We start from the raw sequence: 15224 nt of genomic DNA on the forward strand, positions 1-15224 counted from the left end.
CTGCCTGCGTTGGTGGAGCACTTCATATCGGAGACCTTCCGCCACCGTTAATTTCCCTTCTCCCTTGCTGCCGTGGCGTTACAGCAACGCCGCGGCGTTGGCGCAGCCACGTGCAGCCAGTCAGGGCTCCTCCCTGCAACCGGAGCCCTGAGGAGACATTTGCTTCAAGCGCTCCTGTGGCCGCCTTCCCTTTGCCTTCGATGGTAAAGTGAATTATTTTAAAAACCTCCGCTCATCCTATCAGGGCCGTGCGAGCTGAGCAGAGCCGGAAAGCAAGCCGCGGGTGTTTCCTGGTTCTGCCCAGCCCGTCGGCTCTGCCGGACCCTGGCGGGATGAGCGGAGGTTTTAAAATAATTCACTTTACCTTCTAAGGCAAAGGGAAAAGGCGCTCCCAGCAAAGCGCTGTCAAGTATACCAACAACAAAGGCAAATCCTCAAGGTGGGCTGGAGGGAGGTGGCTACGTGCCCCCTGGGCTGCTTCAATGCAAGGTCTGACTTGCAGCATCCTGCCGTTGCCGCCGCATCCTCCTCTCCGACTGCAAAACTCGTGTGCCCGCCAAAGCGCTCCGGCGGGCGAGCTCTTTCATACATAGAGAGAGGAAAAGGCGCCGGCGTGCTCGAGAGGCTGGCTCTTTTCTCTAGCCGAGGCTGACAGGAAGTGCCTCCAGGGCCGTGGCAGGCAAGCCGCGGGTGTTTCCTGGTTCTCCCCCACGCGCAGCTCTGCCACGGCCCCTGGCGGGATGAGCGGAGGGCCCGGCGGGAGGCACTCGTTGCCTTGGTGACATTTCGGTGCCTCCGCCGCCTCCTCGCCCATCGCAGGTGGCGGCAAGCGGCGGCGCTTCGCTGAGGGAAGAGAAGACAGCGCCAGCCACCTTGCTTTCCCACCTGCCCGCCCCAGATGGCCTCAGGAGCGGCGGCAGTGGCAGCAGGCGCACACTCCTGCCGGCGAAGGGAGGAGAGGCGAGAAAGAGAGGGAGTGCGGCAGCAGCGGCTGTCACAGTGTCGTCTCATAGCGGGGCAAGGCTGGCAAGCTGAGGTGGCCGCACCAGAGGCGTCACTGCCGACCCCTTTTCTCTAGCCGATTCTGACTGAATCTCTATCCCGCTCCTTTATCCTCATGACGGGGTCGGCAGTGACGCTCTCTGGTGCGGCTACCTCAGCTTGCCAGCCTTGCCCCGCTATGAGACGATACTGTGACAGCCGCTGCTGCCGCACTCCCTTCTCTTTCCTCGCCTCTCCTCCCTTCGCCGGCAGGAGTGTGCGCACCTGCTGCCACTGCCGCCGCTCCTGAGGCCATCTGGGGCGGGCAGGTGGGAAAGCAAGCAAGGTGGCTGCGCTGTCTTCTTTTTCCTCAGCGAAGCGCCGCCGCTTGCCGCCACCTGCGATGGGCGAGGAGGCGGCGGAGGCACCGAAATGTCACCAAGGCAACGAGTGCCTCCCCGCCGGCCTCCGCTCATCCCGCCAGGGCCGTGGCAGAGCCGCGCGCGCTGGGGAGAACCAGGAAACACCCGCGGCTTGCCTGCCACGGCCCTGGAGGCACTTCCTGTCAGCCTCGGCTAGAGAAAAGAGCCAGCCTCGGAGCACGCCGCGCGTCTTTCCCTCTCTCTATGTATGAAAGAGCTCGCCGCTCGGAGCGCTTGGCGAAGCACACGAGTTTTGCAGTCGGAGAGAGAGGATGCGGCGCAACGGCAGGATGCTGCAAGTCAGGACCTTGCATTGAAGCAGCCCGGGGGCACGTAGCCACCTCCTCCAGCCCACCTTGAGGATTTGCCTTTTGTTGTTGGTATACTTGGCTCAGGGCGCTCTGTGGCGCCTTCCTTTGCCTTAGAAGGTAAAGTGAATTATTTTAAACCTCCGCTCATCCCGCCAGGGCCGCACGGGCTGGGCAGAACCAGGAAACACCCGCGGCTTGCTTTCCCGGCTCTGCTCAGCTCGCACAGCCCTGATAGGATGAGCGGAGGTTTTTAAAATAATTCACTTTACCATCAAAGGCAAAGGGAAGGCGGCCACAGCGCCTGAAGCTAAATGTCTCCTCAGGGCTCCGGTTGCAGGAGGAGCCCTGACTGGCTGCACGTGGCTGCGCCAAACGCAGCGGCGTTGCTGTAACGCTACGGCAGCAAGGGAGAAGGGAAAACGGTGGCGGAAGGTCTCCGAACATCCAAGCTGTCGCCGCCCGCCCACCCGAGGATGCAAGGGGGGAAATATCACCCCGAAAAGACGTCCTAGCCGCTTTTTCGGGGTCAAAAATAAGGCCCGGCCTTATTATGTGAGAAACACGGTAGTAATTGTGAAAATTAAATTTCTTATTTGCTTTTTCACTTGAATTATTACAACCGCAATAATTGGCAATCCAAAGTTATACCTGTACTACAGTGGTGGGATTCAAATTTTTTTACTACCGGTTCTGTAGGTATGGCTTAGTGGGCGTGGTAAGGGAAGGATACTGTAAAATCTCCAGTCAGAGGTGGTATTTGCTGGTTCTCCAAACTACTCAAAATTTCTGCTACCTGGTCAGAACCTGCTGAACCTCTGCTGTAATAGTAAGAAATTCTGAGTGACAAAGGTTGGCAAAGGAAAGGCAAAGAAGGAAAAGCTTCACCTTGCAAAGAAATGATAGTTGCAAAATTGACTTGTTTGTTATTACTGATGAATAGTGTATAGGTCTGTCAGCTTCACTGAAAAAGTAGGCAAGGAGGCTGTTAGACATATATTCTGGTTAGGAAAAAAGATTGCTCGTTTGAGTTTCATGATTATGTGTCAGAAATATTCCGGTTTTCAGGTGGAAGATATCCTGGAATTTTTCATATTTGTAGGAAAAAGTTGAACTATGTGTGAATAACAATGAAATGAATCTCAACAATATTCAATACTATCAGAAACAGAACAGCTTGTGAGCTTATTTCTGAGGAAATACATGAAGAGGCTACAAAACACAAAGTTAAAAATGTTAACCTTTTAAAAAAAATATTAAGTTAAAATGTTGGTGCAAAGTGGAAATATGGCAGAACTTGCCAATGCATGTGTGTATTGAGGAATGAGAAGAAACTATACAAAGAAAGGTCTACACTATGTAAAGATGTTTAGATATTGCTAATATTATTGTACTATATATATCTTAACCAAAGAAATTGGAATTAATTATCATTTCTCATATCAGGACATGTTTACCTGAATATTTTAATGGAGACTATTATGGACATACCATTAACATGCTTCTTTTCTGTTTCAAGAATCTTGGCCAAGTATGTTACAGTATCTTCCCTATTTAAATTAATTTGGAATATGATGCTTTTATTTTGTGAATAATTTATTTTTCTCGTTTTCCTTCTCTGGAGATTTAAACTAACACTAACATAATAACTTTATTTTCTATTTATTTTCTATCCAATTATAACTATATTAAATGGATTTGTCATTTAATGCTTAATGCCAAAAAAGAATACAAAGATGGTAGGCATAACAAAATAACTGAAATAAAAATGACAAATCCATATAATATAGTTTTAATTGGATAGAAAATAAATAGAAAATAAAGTTATTATGTTAGTGTTAGTTTAAATGTCCAGAGAAGGAAAACGAGAAAAATAAATTATTCACAAAATAAAAGCATCATATTCCAAATTAATTTAAATAGGGAAGATACTGTAACATACTTGGCCAAGATTCTTGAAACAGAAAAGAAGCATGTTAATGGTATGTCCATAATAGTCTCCATTAAAATATTCAGGTAAACATGTCCTGATATGAGAAATGATAATTACACAGAACTGCCTAAATGAAAGTAACTCTATTTAATCCTTATTTCACATCTTTATTGACCTGCTACCAATGTACATTCAGCAGATTTTCAAAAACTATTTGGCATCCATTAAATGTTGTAATGCATAAAATGGGACAAAATGCAATCAGTAAATTTTGCTTTTCCTAGATGTAAAAAAACATGAATTTACATTGTAATTCATAAAAGAAAAATATTATGAGTGATGATTTTACACATGCCTAATGGAAAAAAATACACAAAATCAAAATTACATACATAATAGGAAATCTGCATAGAAGTCTCTGAGGTTAACGATAATAAATTATACAAAAGAAAATTCAGTATTATGTGTGTTTGTATCTCTGTGTAAGTCTGTTTCTCTTTGCGTGTGTGTGTGTGTGTGTGATGAATTTACATTGTAATTCATAAAAGAAAAATATGAGTGATGATTTTACACATGCCTAATGGAAAAAATACACAAAATTGAAATTACATACATAATAGGAAATCTGCATAGAAGTCTCTGAGGTTAACGATAATAAATTATACAAAAGAAAATTCAGTATTATGTGTGTTTGTATCTCTGTGTAAGTCTGTTTCTCTTTGTGTGTGTGTGTGTGTGTAAAATGAAAGTAGTCTAATCACTGCAAAGAAGCCAGACACATCATAGGATGTTAACCTATTGAGAGGCACTTACGTATCTCAACATCTAAAATAGCCTACAGAAAACAAGCCTATGCAATATTTTTTAAAAATGGTTAGAACAATTAGGATAATATGTGACCTGCAAGATATTAAATAAGTGTAACTCCTAGCACCCCTCATAATTTCCATCTGGTTGTTGTGAGTTGTAGTTCAGCAACAGTAGGAGAGGTATGTTTTCCATAACTGCATTACTATTTACTACACTATTGCACACAAATTAGGAAATTTACTTCAAGGATACAGGAAAAGGAAGGAGTCTTTTTCTAGTAGAATAAGACCTGCTTTTCAGGAAAAACGTGCAACGTGGAACCAGTCTTCCGTACTCCAAAGCCAGCAACTAAAAGCTGGTGACCATAGCAGATTAACAGATCTTAACTCTACCATTCCATGAAGAACCTGACTTCATTCACAGAGTAGGAGACAGGAAATACTTGAATCTCAGCATGTTTTCACTTCTAAACCTTAAGACCTCTCAATAGGTAATATGGACAGAATTCATCAGCTCTCTCAAGATGTCAAGGGATATTAACTCCTCCTGTGTTTTCCTCTAGATTGCAGGAGACGTAGAATACGCTCATTTTTTGTCAGATCTGAAGGCAATTCATTTTTCTGAAACAAGAAACAAATCAGTGAAAACCAGAAAAAGGATGGTCACTGTTTAGCTTTGATATCCAAGTTTAAGACATAAATCAACAGGATTATTTGCATTCAATTATAGATCACCGGCAGAGGTGGCATCCAGTTCCGGAGAACCGGTAGTGGAAATTTTGAGTAGTTCAGAGAACTGGCAAATGCCACCTCTGACTGGCCCCGCCCCCTCTATTTTCTGCCTCCCAGATCCCAGCTGATCGGCTTGATCTTTTGTTGCCCTGCACAGGAGAACAGAACTAGAAAGCAGGTTAGTGGGGTGGGGAGGGAATGGGGATATTACAGTACCCTTCCCCTGCCACACTCACAAAGCCACACCCACAGAACTGGTAGAAAACATTTTTGAATCCCTCCATTGATTACAGGTAATCCTTGACCTATGAATAATGGAGCTTGCCCATTATGGCTGCAAGACCTGTTCTCCAACAGGCCTCCCAATCCCCAGGAAGTCCCAGCTGTTTTATAGAGAAATGAAATAAGCCCCTCCCCAAACCTATAAACAAAGGGCAAGGTGGGGGCGCCTGGAAGTCTTTTTGCACGGATCACCTACGTTGACCACGAAGGCCCGCCGAGGCAACACACGTGCGCCCCCAAAGACCGGGGATCCCCAACGCCTCCTTTCGGCCAAAAAAAAACCCCAAGTAGTAACAACCATGAAGTGAAACAGCCTGCCTTAACTACTACTACCCCTTCTCTCCTGATGCCACCATTACAAGAACACACAGTTCGTTAAGCAAAAACGGGGTCCTGGGAGGCTCGCCACCCAGCTGGTTCTGTAAAGGAAGCAAACAAGCAGCAAAAAGTGTTGCAAAGTCAGAAACGAGAAGCCTGTGTGCTTGATTGGTTGAAGCCACGCTTGTGGGCTGGATCTCTGACCTGATCAGCTGGCTGTCAGGACTGCAAACCTCTCCTTGATCTTGGCTAGGTTTGGGGGAAGCATGCAAAGTTGGTACCTTTAGGACAAGCTTCTGCAAACCTTTTCCTTGCTTAACCCTCTCCCACACCTAGAAATCCACATTTATTTAATAAAGTAAACAAAAAAAGATGGGGACAGACTTGTTGAGATCTCAATCTCTCTCTCTCCCTCTCCCCACCCCCCACTTTAGATGTTGAAACCACACTTTGTTATTGCCCTGCAAACCTTTAGAAAGCTCTTTGCTACCTGTATGACTCCCTTTAGGACAGGGGTGGGATTCAAATTTTTTAACAACTGGTTCTGTGGGCGTGGCTTAGGTGGCTTGGTGGTCATGTGACTGGATGGACATGCCTTGGTGGTCATATTATTGGCTGGGTGTGGCCAACTCAATATCACTCACATCGAGGCACGCATCTCCTCACCTGGCCTCTCATGACTCTGGGGATGTTGCACATAAGTGTGAAAAATGGTCATAAGTCACTTTTTTCAGTGCCATTGTAACTTTGAATGGTCACTCCACACAAGCAAAGTACCAGCAAAGGAGGGGGGGAAAACTCCAGAGAAGCTCCTGAGACAGGAAGTCTAGTCCTGCCAAGAATGTAAAAAGGGTTAACGAAGAGGCAGTTTCTGTAAGCAACACCAGAATGTTTCCTTCCTGCCTTCCTTACAGGATTAGGCCAGTAATCTCTTCTAACAACTGGTTCTCCGAACTGCTTAGAATGTTAACAACCGGTTCTAGCGAATAGGTGCGAACTGGTAGAATCCCATTCCTGCTTTAGAACCCAGCTTCTGCCACAGCCGTTTGCTGCACATCTGAGCTTTAGCCAATTTTTCTTTTGAGCTGAACTTTTTCTTCAGCTCCTCAATGCAAAAAAGCTGCAGAAAGATTTTCTTTGCTTGTTTTCTTCCTTTACTCTTCAGCCAGGCAGTGACTTATCAAGATAAGTCACAGATTTGGTCATTCTCTTTCTCGCAGCCAGTAAATTTAGCAAATGAGGTGATTAAAGTGGGTCGAAGTTAGATGACATACATAGGAATGGACAGATTATGTTTTAATTCCCCGGACCTCTCAGCCTTTGGTAAAAATGACCATAATTACCTAGCTGGAGTTGTAGTAATGGGTATGAAGTCAAAATGACTTCAATACTTTTTTAGAATAAATAATCCAGAACATATATTAAAACCTTCTTTTTTGTCTTCAATGGCAATTGATCTTTAAAGTGCTTCAGTGTTTTATCATGCTTTTTAGAATTTACATAAGCTTCTGTGTGAAAGCAATTATAATGTGGAATAAATTTCAGCAAAATAGCATGTAGGTCAGTTTCATGCTTACTGAACTAATCCAGGGACACTGAAGTTGTGAATAGAAGGAAAATTTGATTTTAGCATGGATGGGATAGCAGCTATAAGGCTATATGATAAGATAAAGATACTACCGGTAGGAAAAGTTGCTGACATGAAGCTACGTGATTAACTTTGGATTAGTAAGATCTCCCCATTTAATATGTCTATTGCTTATTTTATCTGAACCTCCCCCGCAAGTAGTACAAAATGTTGAAACAGTAATTGAAAACCTGTTCTATATTTGGTGGTCTTTAAGATTTGAAAGTCTCTGAAAATTGTACCGATAGAAATAATACTATAACGAATGCAAATAATTATTGCCAAAAGTTCTGCTGCCCTCTAATGGATAGCTCTGTTTTGTTCTCCAACTGAACTTAATTAAACAGAATAAAATAAGAGTTGGAAAGGTCTGTGGAAATCATCTAGTTCTAATCCAATTCCCTGCTCAAACAGAAGGCCCTATACCCGTGATAGCGAACCTATGGCACGCGTGCCAGAGGTGGCACGTAGAGCCCTCTCTCTGGGCACGCAAGCCGTTGTCCCAGGTCAGCTTTGCTGCACCTACACTGGCCAGCTGTTTTTTGGGTATCTGCCATGCATGCGTGGGGCACATGCGTAGGGCACACACATACGTGTGGGGCGCACGCATGGGGCACACACACAGGGTCAGGTGCATGCATGGGGTTGCGGATTCATGTGCAGGGGTGGGGCACACGCATGTGTTGCGTTTTGGGGATGCACGCACACTTTGAGCACTTGATGCCAAAAAGGTTAGCCTTCAGGTGCTTTAGAGAATAGGCTGACTCCCTCTTCTTTGTGACAGCCCCTTAGATATTGGAACACTGCTATCATACACTGCTATCATCCTAGTTCTTCCTTTCATTAAACTAGACATACCCAATTCCTGCAACCATTCTTCATGTTCTAGCCTCCCCCTAATCATCTTAGTTGCTTTTCTCTGCACTTTTTCTAGAGTCTCAACATTATTTTTATCCATCCTAGACAAAATGCTTTAAATCATATACGAATTTTCAGAATGTTTTCCTTAAAAATTTAAAATACTGCACTCAATTGTTTTACAGTTGAAAATGTGTAGTAAGAGTAAAGTATGTACCTTGTTTTTAAGTATTGGATCTGCTCCTGCTTCTAAGAGTAATGCTACTGCTCTAATATTGCCACCAAGAACTGCTTCATGAAGGGCAGATGTCCCATTCTAGAAAATACAGAAAAAGTAGAAATACATCCATGTATTACAACTGCTGAATAACAACTGAGTTTTTAAAATCAGAATAAGGACAGCTCTTCCAGAAAGAACAAAGCACAACAAAGCTTTAACATCTAAGCTTTGACAGCTACATCATGAATTGATTTTACAACATTTGAAGACATACCATAAACATGGTACAAATTCTAGCACAAGACTACACTATAATAGCAGTATGAATAAAGTGAACATGAATAATCTTCTGTATTTGGCTCATTGAAATTATAGTAAGCATTTGATGCATTTAGGTGAGGTTCTATGGTAGATTAGACATCTCAGAAGGAGGGATGATGTCGCTCTTGGCAGGGCCATCAGAGGGAAGTCTTTCCAGATAAAGGAGAGACCAAGAGATTGCCCACCTGTACCCCGGAGATACAGTAGTTGTAATAGGAAATGGACCAAACAAAGAGATAATATGAGACTGACTGTTTCATTAAAACTGTGGAAAGACAGATTGGACTAAAGAGTATAGAAAATATGAAAAGGTGGGGGGTAGGCTACCTTTTACTTTCATTTTAATCGTTGCTGTATTTTTACTTTTGTATTTTTAATTTTAAAAAATGGTGACTACCAAAAAATTGGCAATACTTTGGTGTGGAGGAGAGGATCATTGGAGTAACCAACAGAAAATGTGACTACTCCAGAAATATTACAAAAAATGTTTGAGGAGATGGAGGAGCAATTATCTGAATCTGTCAATTCTATCAGAAATAATCTGAATGCTTTCAGGTGAGAATGGAAGAAAGGTTTATAAAGATGAAAGGAGATGAAATAAAAAAAATTTAATTGAAGAATCAATAGGACAATACAGGAGTAAAACAAATAACTGACAAACTGGAAATTTTAAAATGTAAAATATAAATAAGAAACTGAGAGACAAAACAAAATTTAGACAATCTGTTACTATAATTGAGAGAGAAATAATTCTCTTGAGATAGAACAGTTCCAGAAGATCCTAGAGAAGACACTAGAGAAAACTTTGATCAATCTTTAACAAACATTTTGGTTGGGATAAGATTATATGGAAGCAGAAACTGAAGTGCATAGAATCAGTACTTGGTTTGCAAAATTAAAAAATATACCAACAAATATTCTTGTGTACTTCTTTGGGAAGAAGATTAGACATCAGGTTTTGCAGCAGCATTTTACTACCAAATTTAAGATTAATAATGTAGATGTGATTTTACTTAAAGAAACACTGCACAAGCAAAAAAGTTTTTTTTTCATTGACAAGTTTAAACACAAAAAGATATCATTTTGATGGGACAAACTGGAAGGAATGCTCTTCACATTAAGATGACAAAGGTTCAGGCTAAATTCAGTACACAAAGCAATAATTTTTTTAGAAAAAAAAGAGGGTTGTTTTTTTAATGCAAATAAAAATGGCAGAGGGCCCTAAACAATAACCAGTACAAAAACTGAGAAAGCCACCATATTAGGCACTACATATATTGACTTTTCTAAGCTTTTGGAATAAATAAATATAGATTATAAATTATTTCATCAGGAACTCAAAAGAGAACTTGATTATTTTGTATATAAAGCTCCCACCTTCAACCAGAACTGATATTGACTATGATTATGGCAGAAAGGTAGATGTGAAAATTATTTTGCATGGGACTAAAACTTTGTTAATGGTAATTTATTCTGCAAATTATGATGAAATAACATTTTACAAAGGACTTAAGGATAAGTGATAGACTTAGCATATAAAAATTTAATGGGAAACTGGATTGGAATAATTCGTTCATAAAAAGATTTAATGTAGATAAGGACATTTGAAATTGAACAGCAGAAGATGGGGTTTGCAGTTGAATTGCGTACAAATGATGAACACCTAATTACTAAAATGTATAAACTTTTGTTGAAATTTGAAAGGGAAGAACGTGAAACAGTATATGACAACATGGGTAAGAACTTTGGCCATAATATATTAATGTAACAGCAGAAAAATATCTGATTAAAAGAACTGAATTTTACATTGTTATAAATTACAAGAGAATTTTATAAAAATTGATAATACAGGATTCCAACAAAAATTATCTAGAATGTTTAAAGTTATTTCAAATTTGTATGTAGACAACACAAGGGACCATTTTTTTTCATGGCTGATAAATTTGTAAAAAAAAGTTCTAATATACACAATAATACAAAGATTTTAAAAATTAACATTCAACTGAAACCAAAACTTTTTTTGCTAGGATTAATGGATAACTAGAACAGAGTCATTGAGGAGAAAATAGAAACACTTTGAAATATCCAAAATGGAGGAATAGTTGGTGAACATAATGAAACAAACAGAGATGACAAAATTAACTTATTTGCTTACAGAAAGACCAACTATTGCATTTGTTAGTGACTGGAAACTCCTTATGAACTGTTTGCTGAAATATGGGGGATGGGAAGTGATTTTTGGATTTGGTGAGTGGAAAGGGTAGATTATGGAAGGAAGATATAACTTAAGGAGAGGGAAAATATAAACACATTTATAACTACTATTAAGATTGGAAGCCACTTTTTGATAACTTTTTTATTTTCTATTTCTTCAATTATTTTTTCTTTACTCTTATTATTTTCAACCTAAAATTGTACTGTTTTAAAAGAAATCTCTTTACACAAATTATATATACCCACACTAACACATATATGTAAGAAATTACAGTACTGAGCATTCGAAAGATTTTGTCCATCAAAACTTGCCTTCAGAATGCCAAGTGCTGGGGAGAATTTAAGTAATTCCTCTATAACATCATTATATCCTTTGGTTGCAGCTTTAAGTAAAGCAGTTGTGCCATCCTTCAACAGAAACAGGAAAAGAAGAAATTGTAGATTATTGCACAAAGGTTCATTTTTATTTTTCATTTCTGTCCTTCGAATTTATGCAGAAGTATTTTTCCCATTCTTTAGTGTGATGGGTATTACTTCCTTCATAAATAATAAAAATTCTTAATTTATATAAAAATATAAACAGTTTATGTAACTATTTTGAACCACCATAACATGATTCAAGGATGACATCAAAAAAGAAGTGATGTAAATCTGACATCTATTTTGTTAACAAGTATATTGTAGGCATTTTCTGCTTTTTATAACCTAATGAAGGATTCTAATTAACTTTAAAACAAACATATAATTGTAATTTTTGGCAAGTTTTAATAAAAATTACTGGGCAACAATATATCCTCTTGTAATGTATAGTACTGCAGTTATCTTAACCTCCCTTATACTCTTTCATAATTTTTAAAATTAACTTTCATTGTAATCTTTCATCTTTTCCCCAATAAGCATAAATCATGAATAACTAAATCAAATCTGATTCCTTCCCTTTTTATTTATAATGTTAAATACAATATGAGGGAAGAATTAAAAGATGATTTTTGAAACGTTAAGAAAAATTCAATAACTGAGCCTTATGGGCCATTTGTAAGATATATATTTGTAAGATAAGCTAATAAATATATTTACATGCATATTTAAAATGTAAATGAATTCCACAGCCATAGGAGAGCTATTTTTTTTTTCAGAATATGGTTCCTTTAATTCTGATTGTGCAGCCACAATTGAACTTTTGAAGTACTATGAGGGCAGTTTCTAATGTGCCAAGCAACACTGAGATACTTGAGAAAGTATTCTAGCCAGAATAGACACCCGAATTACCATAAATAAACCTTACTACAGAATCATTCTTTCTTCCAACATAAAGTCTAGAAAACTAAAAGTGCTTGCTTACAAGCCTTGCAGCATCTCGATCTGCTCCTCGGAGCAGCATCACTCGCACTACATCGCTGTGTCCCATCTGAGAGGCTATCCACAACGGAGCTGTTCCATCCTTGAGGAAAATTTAAAAATGGAATAGGATTAATCAAGTTGATTCAAGCTGTGCTAAAAATTTCTGGCAGTTTACAATGAGATTCTGGGGGGAGTTCAAGGACAAATGAACTTGAATATCCAAATGAAATCCTTTCTTTTGAAAGAAACAGTACTCAAGACAAGAGGAAATGCAAATATGGGTGCCTTCTAGCTGAAAACAAAACTTTGCATGGTATAGACAAAATATTTGTTGCCTATATGAAATAAGGGCACCACTCTGTATCATTGTATTTTTTTCTTTAAAAACTACTCAAGATAGATCCAGACTTATCATGTTAAGAGAAGAGGCAATGGAAGTAACACAGTACTTTTGACTATGAATCTTTTTAGATATTCACATGAAAGTGCTATCTACCAATCCTGGAGCCAATAGCAAACTATGCCAGCATAAACTGCTATCATCACTGCTGATCCTAGTCTGGCTCACTAAATAGGCCAATAAAGATCCTGTGCTTACTAATTTAATGTAGGCTAATTTAAGGAAAGCAATTGGTGAATTCTTCTTGCTTTGTTTTCCATCCCATCTATTCTCTCCTCGAAAACCATCCACAAATCATTCTTCTTAACACATGGTAGAACAGGGTTAGATACTGCACTTGGAACAGCAAATTTATTAATCTATTAAGCAGCTCAGTTTCCTGCAATTCTCTTCCATGTCTGTAACTTCTCAAACTTTCTGAACACTAATCTAGTACTTTTCTGTCCAGCCGACCAGATCACACAGACGGGAAAGAGATTGTGATTTGTTTCAAAGATAATAAGGATTAACTAAGAGTATGTGAAATGAATAGAAATATAAGCTTAATCATTACAGGAATTAATTCCGTTTTATATGATATCTAATATCAACTAATGTATTACCACACATAAAAAGAAATGGGAAACTTTCAACTCAGTTATGATATATCACATGTTGGCAAATAAAGTAGGCCTATAATTAAGAAGCCAATTTCTAATTATTTCCAATAATTAGTATATATTATTTTGACATTTATTTATCAAGATATTAAGGAAACAGAGATGCCAGATTCCTATATAAGATATCTGACTACACAGAGATGTAAACAAAGAAAAAAACCCAAATCATAATGAGAACAAATAAAGGTTTATACACATGTACCTTATGGTATATTCAGGGGCTCCTTGTTTAATGACATGTTCAGTGACTGTTTGAACTTAAAATGGGTTGAATGAATGATAGTTAGAGTCATTGTACTTATGGCCGTTGCAGAGTAGCCACATGATCATGATTTGCTTTCTTTCTTGCTGGCCACTCACAAGCAAAGTCCTGCTGGCAGGAAGTTAGAAGTCATGGTCATGTGAAGTTTTCACTTAACAAAGTACTCAGTCCTTGTTTATTGATGGTAACCAGGGCTTCTGGAACTGCCATCACCAAATGGCATGGTTACATGGTTTTATGGCTTATGACCATGTTGTTTAACAACAGTTTCCAGTCCCAATTAGCAGTGTTAAATGAGGACTGCATATAATAGATTCATATACTTGGAAAGGAAGCATTTAAGACTAGAAAGTGGGATTAGTCACATGAATACATTATTTATTTACACTGAGATATGTCTATACTGCTTTGCTTATGTATATTATATTTGATATTTATTAGTAATGCAATAAAACCTATATAAGCAATTACATAATATTGCATGATTATATATTTTATTCAATAGATGGCACTATAGTATACTATATGTATGTAAATATATCAAATTTTTTGCTGTATTCTGTTTTGATGGAATGAAACAGTAACATTATTTAGATTCTTTGAATTGGTATGCATTCTCTAACCTTTTAGTGACACATATCTCCTTTGCTGTTTGGAAGAAATGGATTCTAGTTAATAAAAGATTGATAGTTCAAAGAAGAATATCTGAGCAGCTATGCAAGGTAGTCTAGACAAGAAGCACAACCAGGAGGACTAGTTCTATCTTTATTGTAAGCTTACATTGAAGTATTTCTCCTCTCCTTTCATTTAAACTCTGTCCAATTGTATCATTATCAGAGACCCCAACCTACAACATCACCGAAGAACTGACAAGAAAGCTTGGACACCTCGGAGAGGGAAATAAATACTCCATCAACTCCCCAATACAGTGCCCTCCAAATAATCAAAGACCTGAAAATAGTTGAAGATGAAATCATTTTCTCATTTGATATGATAGCACTCTTTACATACATAGACCCAGAATTAAAAATAGAATGCATGATAGCACTACTATACAGCAAACCTGATCTAACCAAATACATCAAGATTGAAATATCCATAATCATGGATATCATTCAACCTTTGCCTGACCACATATTTTCAATTTGAGGGACAAATATAGCAACAAATCAATCAAAGGAATACCTATGGGACTACTTTCAGGACTCATAGCAGAGATTATAATGCCTAGAATCTCTAGCAGTTCCATGAGTAAAATCCAAAGTATGAATCTAGTACGTAGATTTGTCATACTAACCATCAATAACATCTTCAAAGGAATAAAATTCACAAGAAACATAGAAAACAATATGCTACCCTTCCTGGAAATCCTCAGCAGTGGAGGCAATGATGGCAAATTAAAACACAAGTCTATCATACCCAAGTGCTCCACTACCAAACTAACAATCCAATTTCCCACAAGAGAAACACTATTTAGATGAGCACAAACATACTACAGCAAACCTGAAAATCAGAAAAAGGAAACGGGTAATCTATA

At 39.1% G+C, this 15224-nt stretch overlaps 1 protein-coding gene across 2 annotated transcripts in view; it reads right to left on the bottom strand.

Annotated features, from left to right (window-relative positions):
• Positions 1-3790: 3790 nt before the first annotated feature.
• The window catches only part of ANKRD29 (ankyrin repeat domain 29), a 29584-nt gene continuing 18150 nt past the window's right edge, over positions 3791-15224 (bottom strand). For both annotated transcript variants that reach the window (XM_026670334.2, XM_087961631.1), the window contains 4 exons: positions 12368-12466; positions 11338-11433; positions 8488-8586; positions 3791-5074 (listed from right to left, as the gene is read on the bottom strand). In XM_026670334.2, coding sequence (XP_026526119.1) covers positions 4991-5074; positions 8488-8586; positions 11338-11433; positions 12368-12466 — 378 coding nt within the window. In that variant the 3' untranslated portion in view covers positions 3791-4990. The remainder of the gene's footprint in view (positions 5075-8487; positions 8587-11337; positions 11434-12367; positions 12467-15224) is intronic.

This window comes from Notechis scutatus, chromosome 3 (assembly GCF_049901735.1).
Source record: "Notechis scutatus isolate UNSWTSFEM ecotype Mainland chromosome 3, rNotScu1.2, whole genome shotgun sequence".
In the NCBI taxonomy this organism is placed as follows: Eukaryota; Metazoa; Chordata; class Lepidosauria; order Squamata; family Elapidae; genus Notechis; species Notechis scutatus.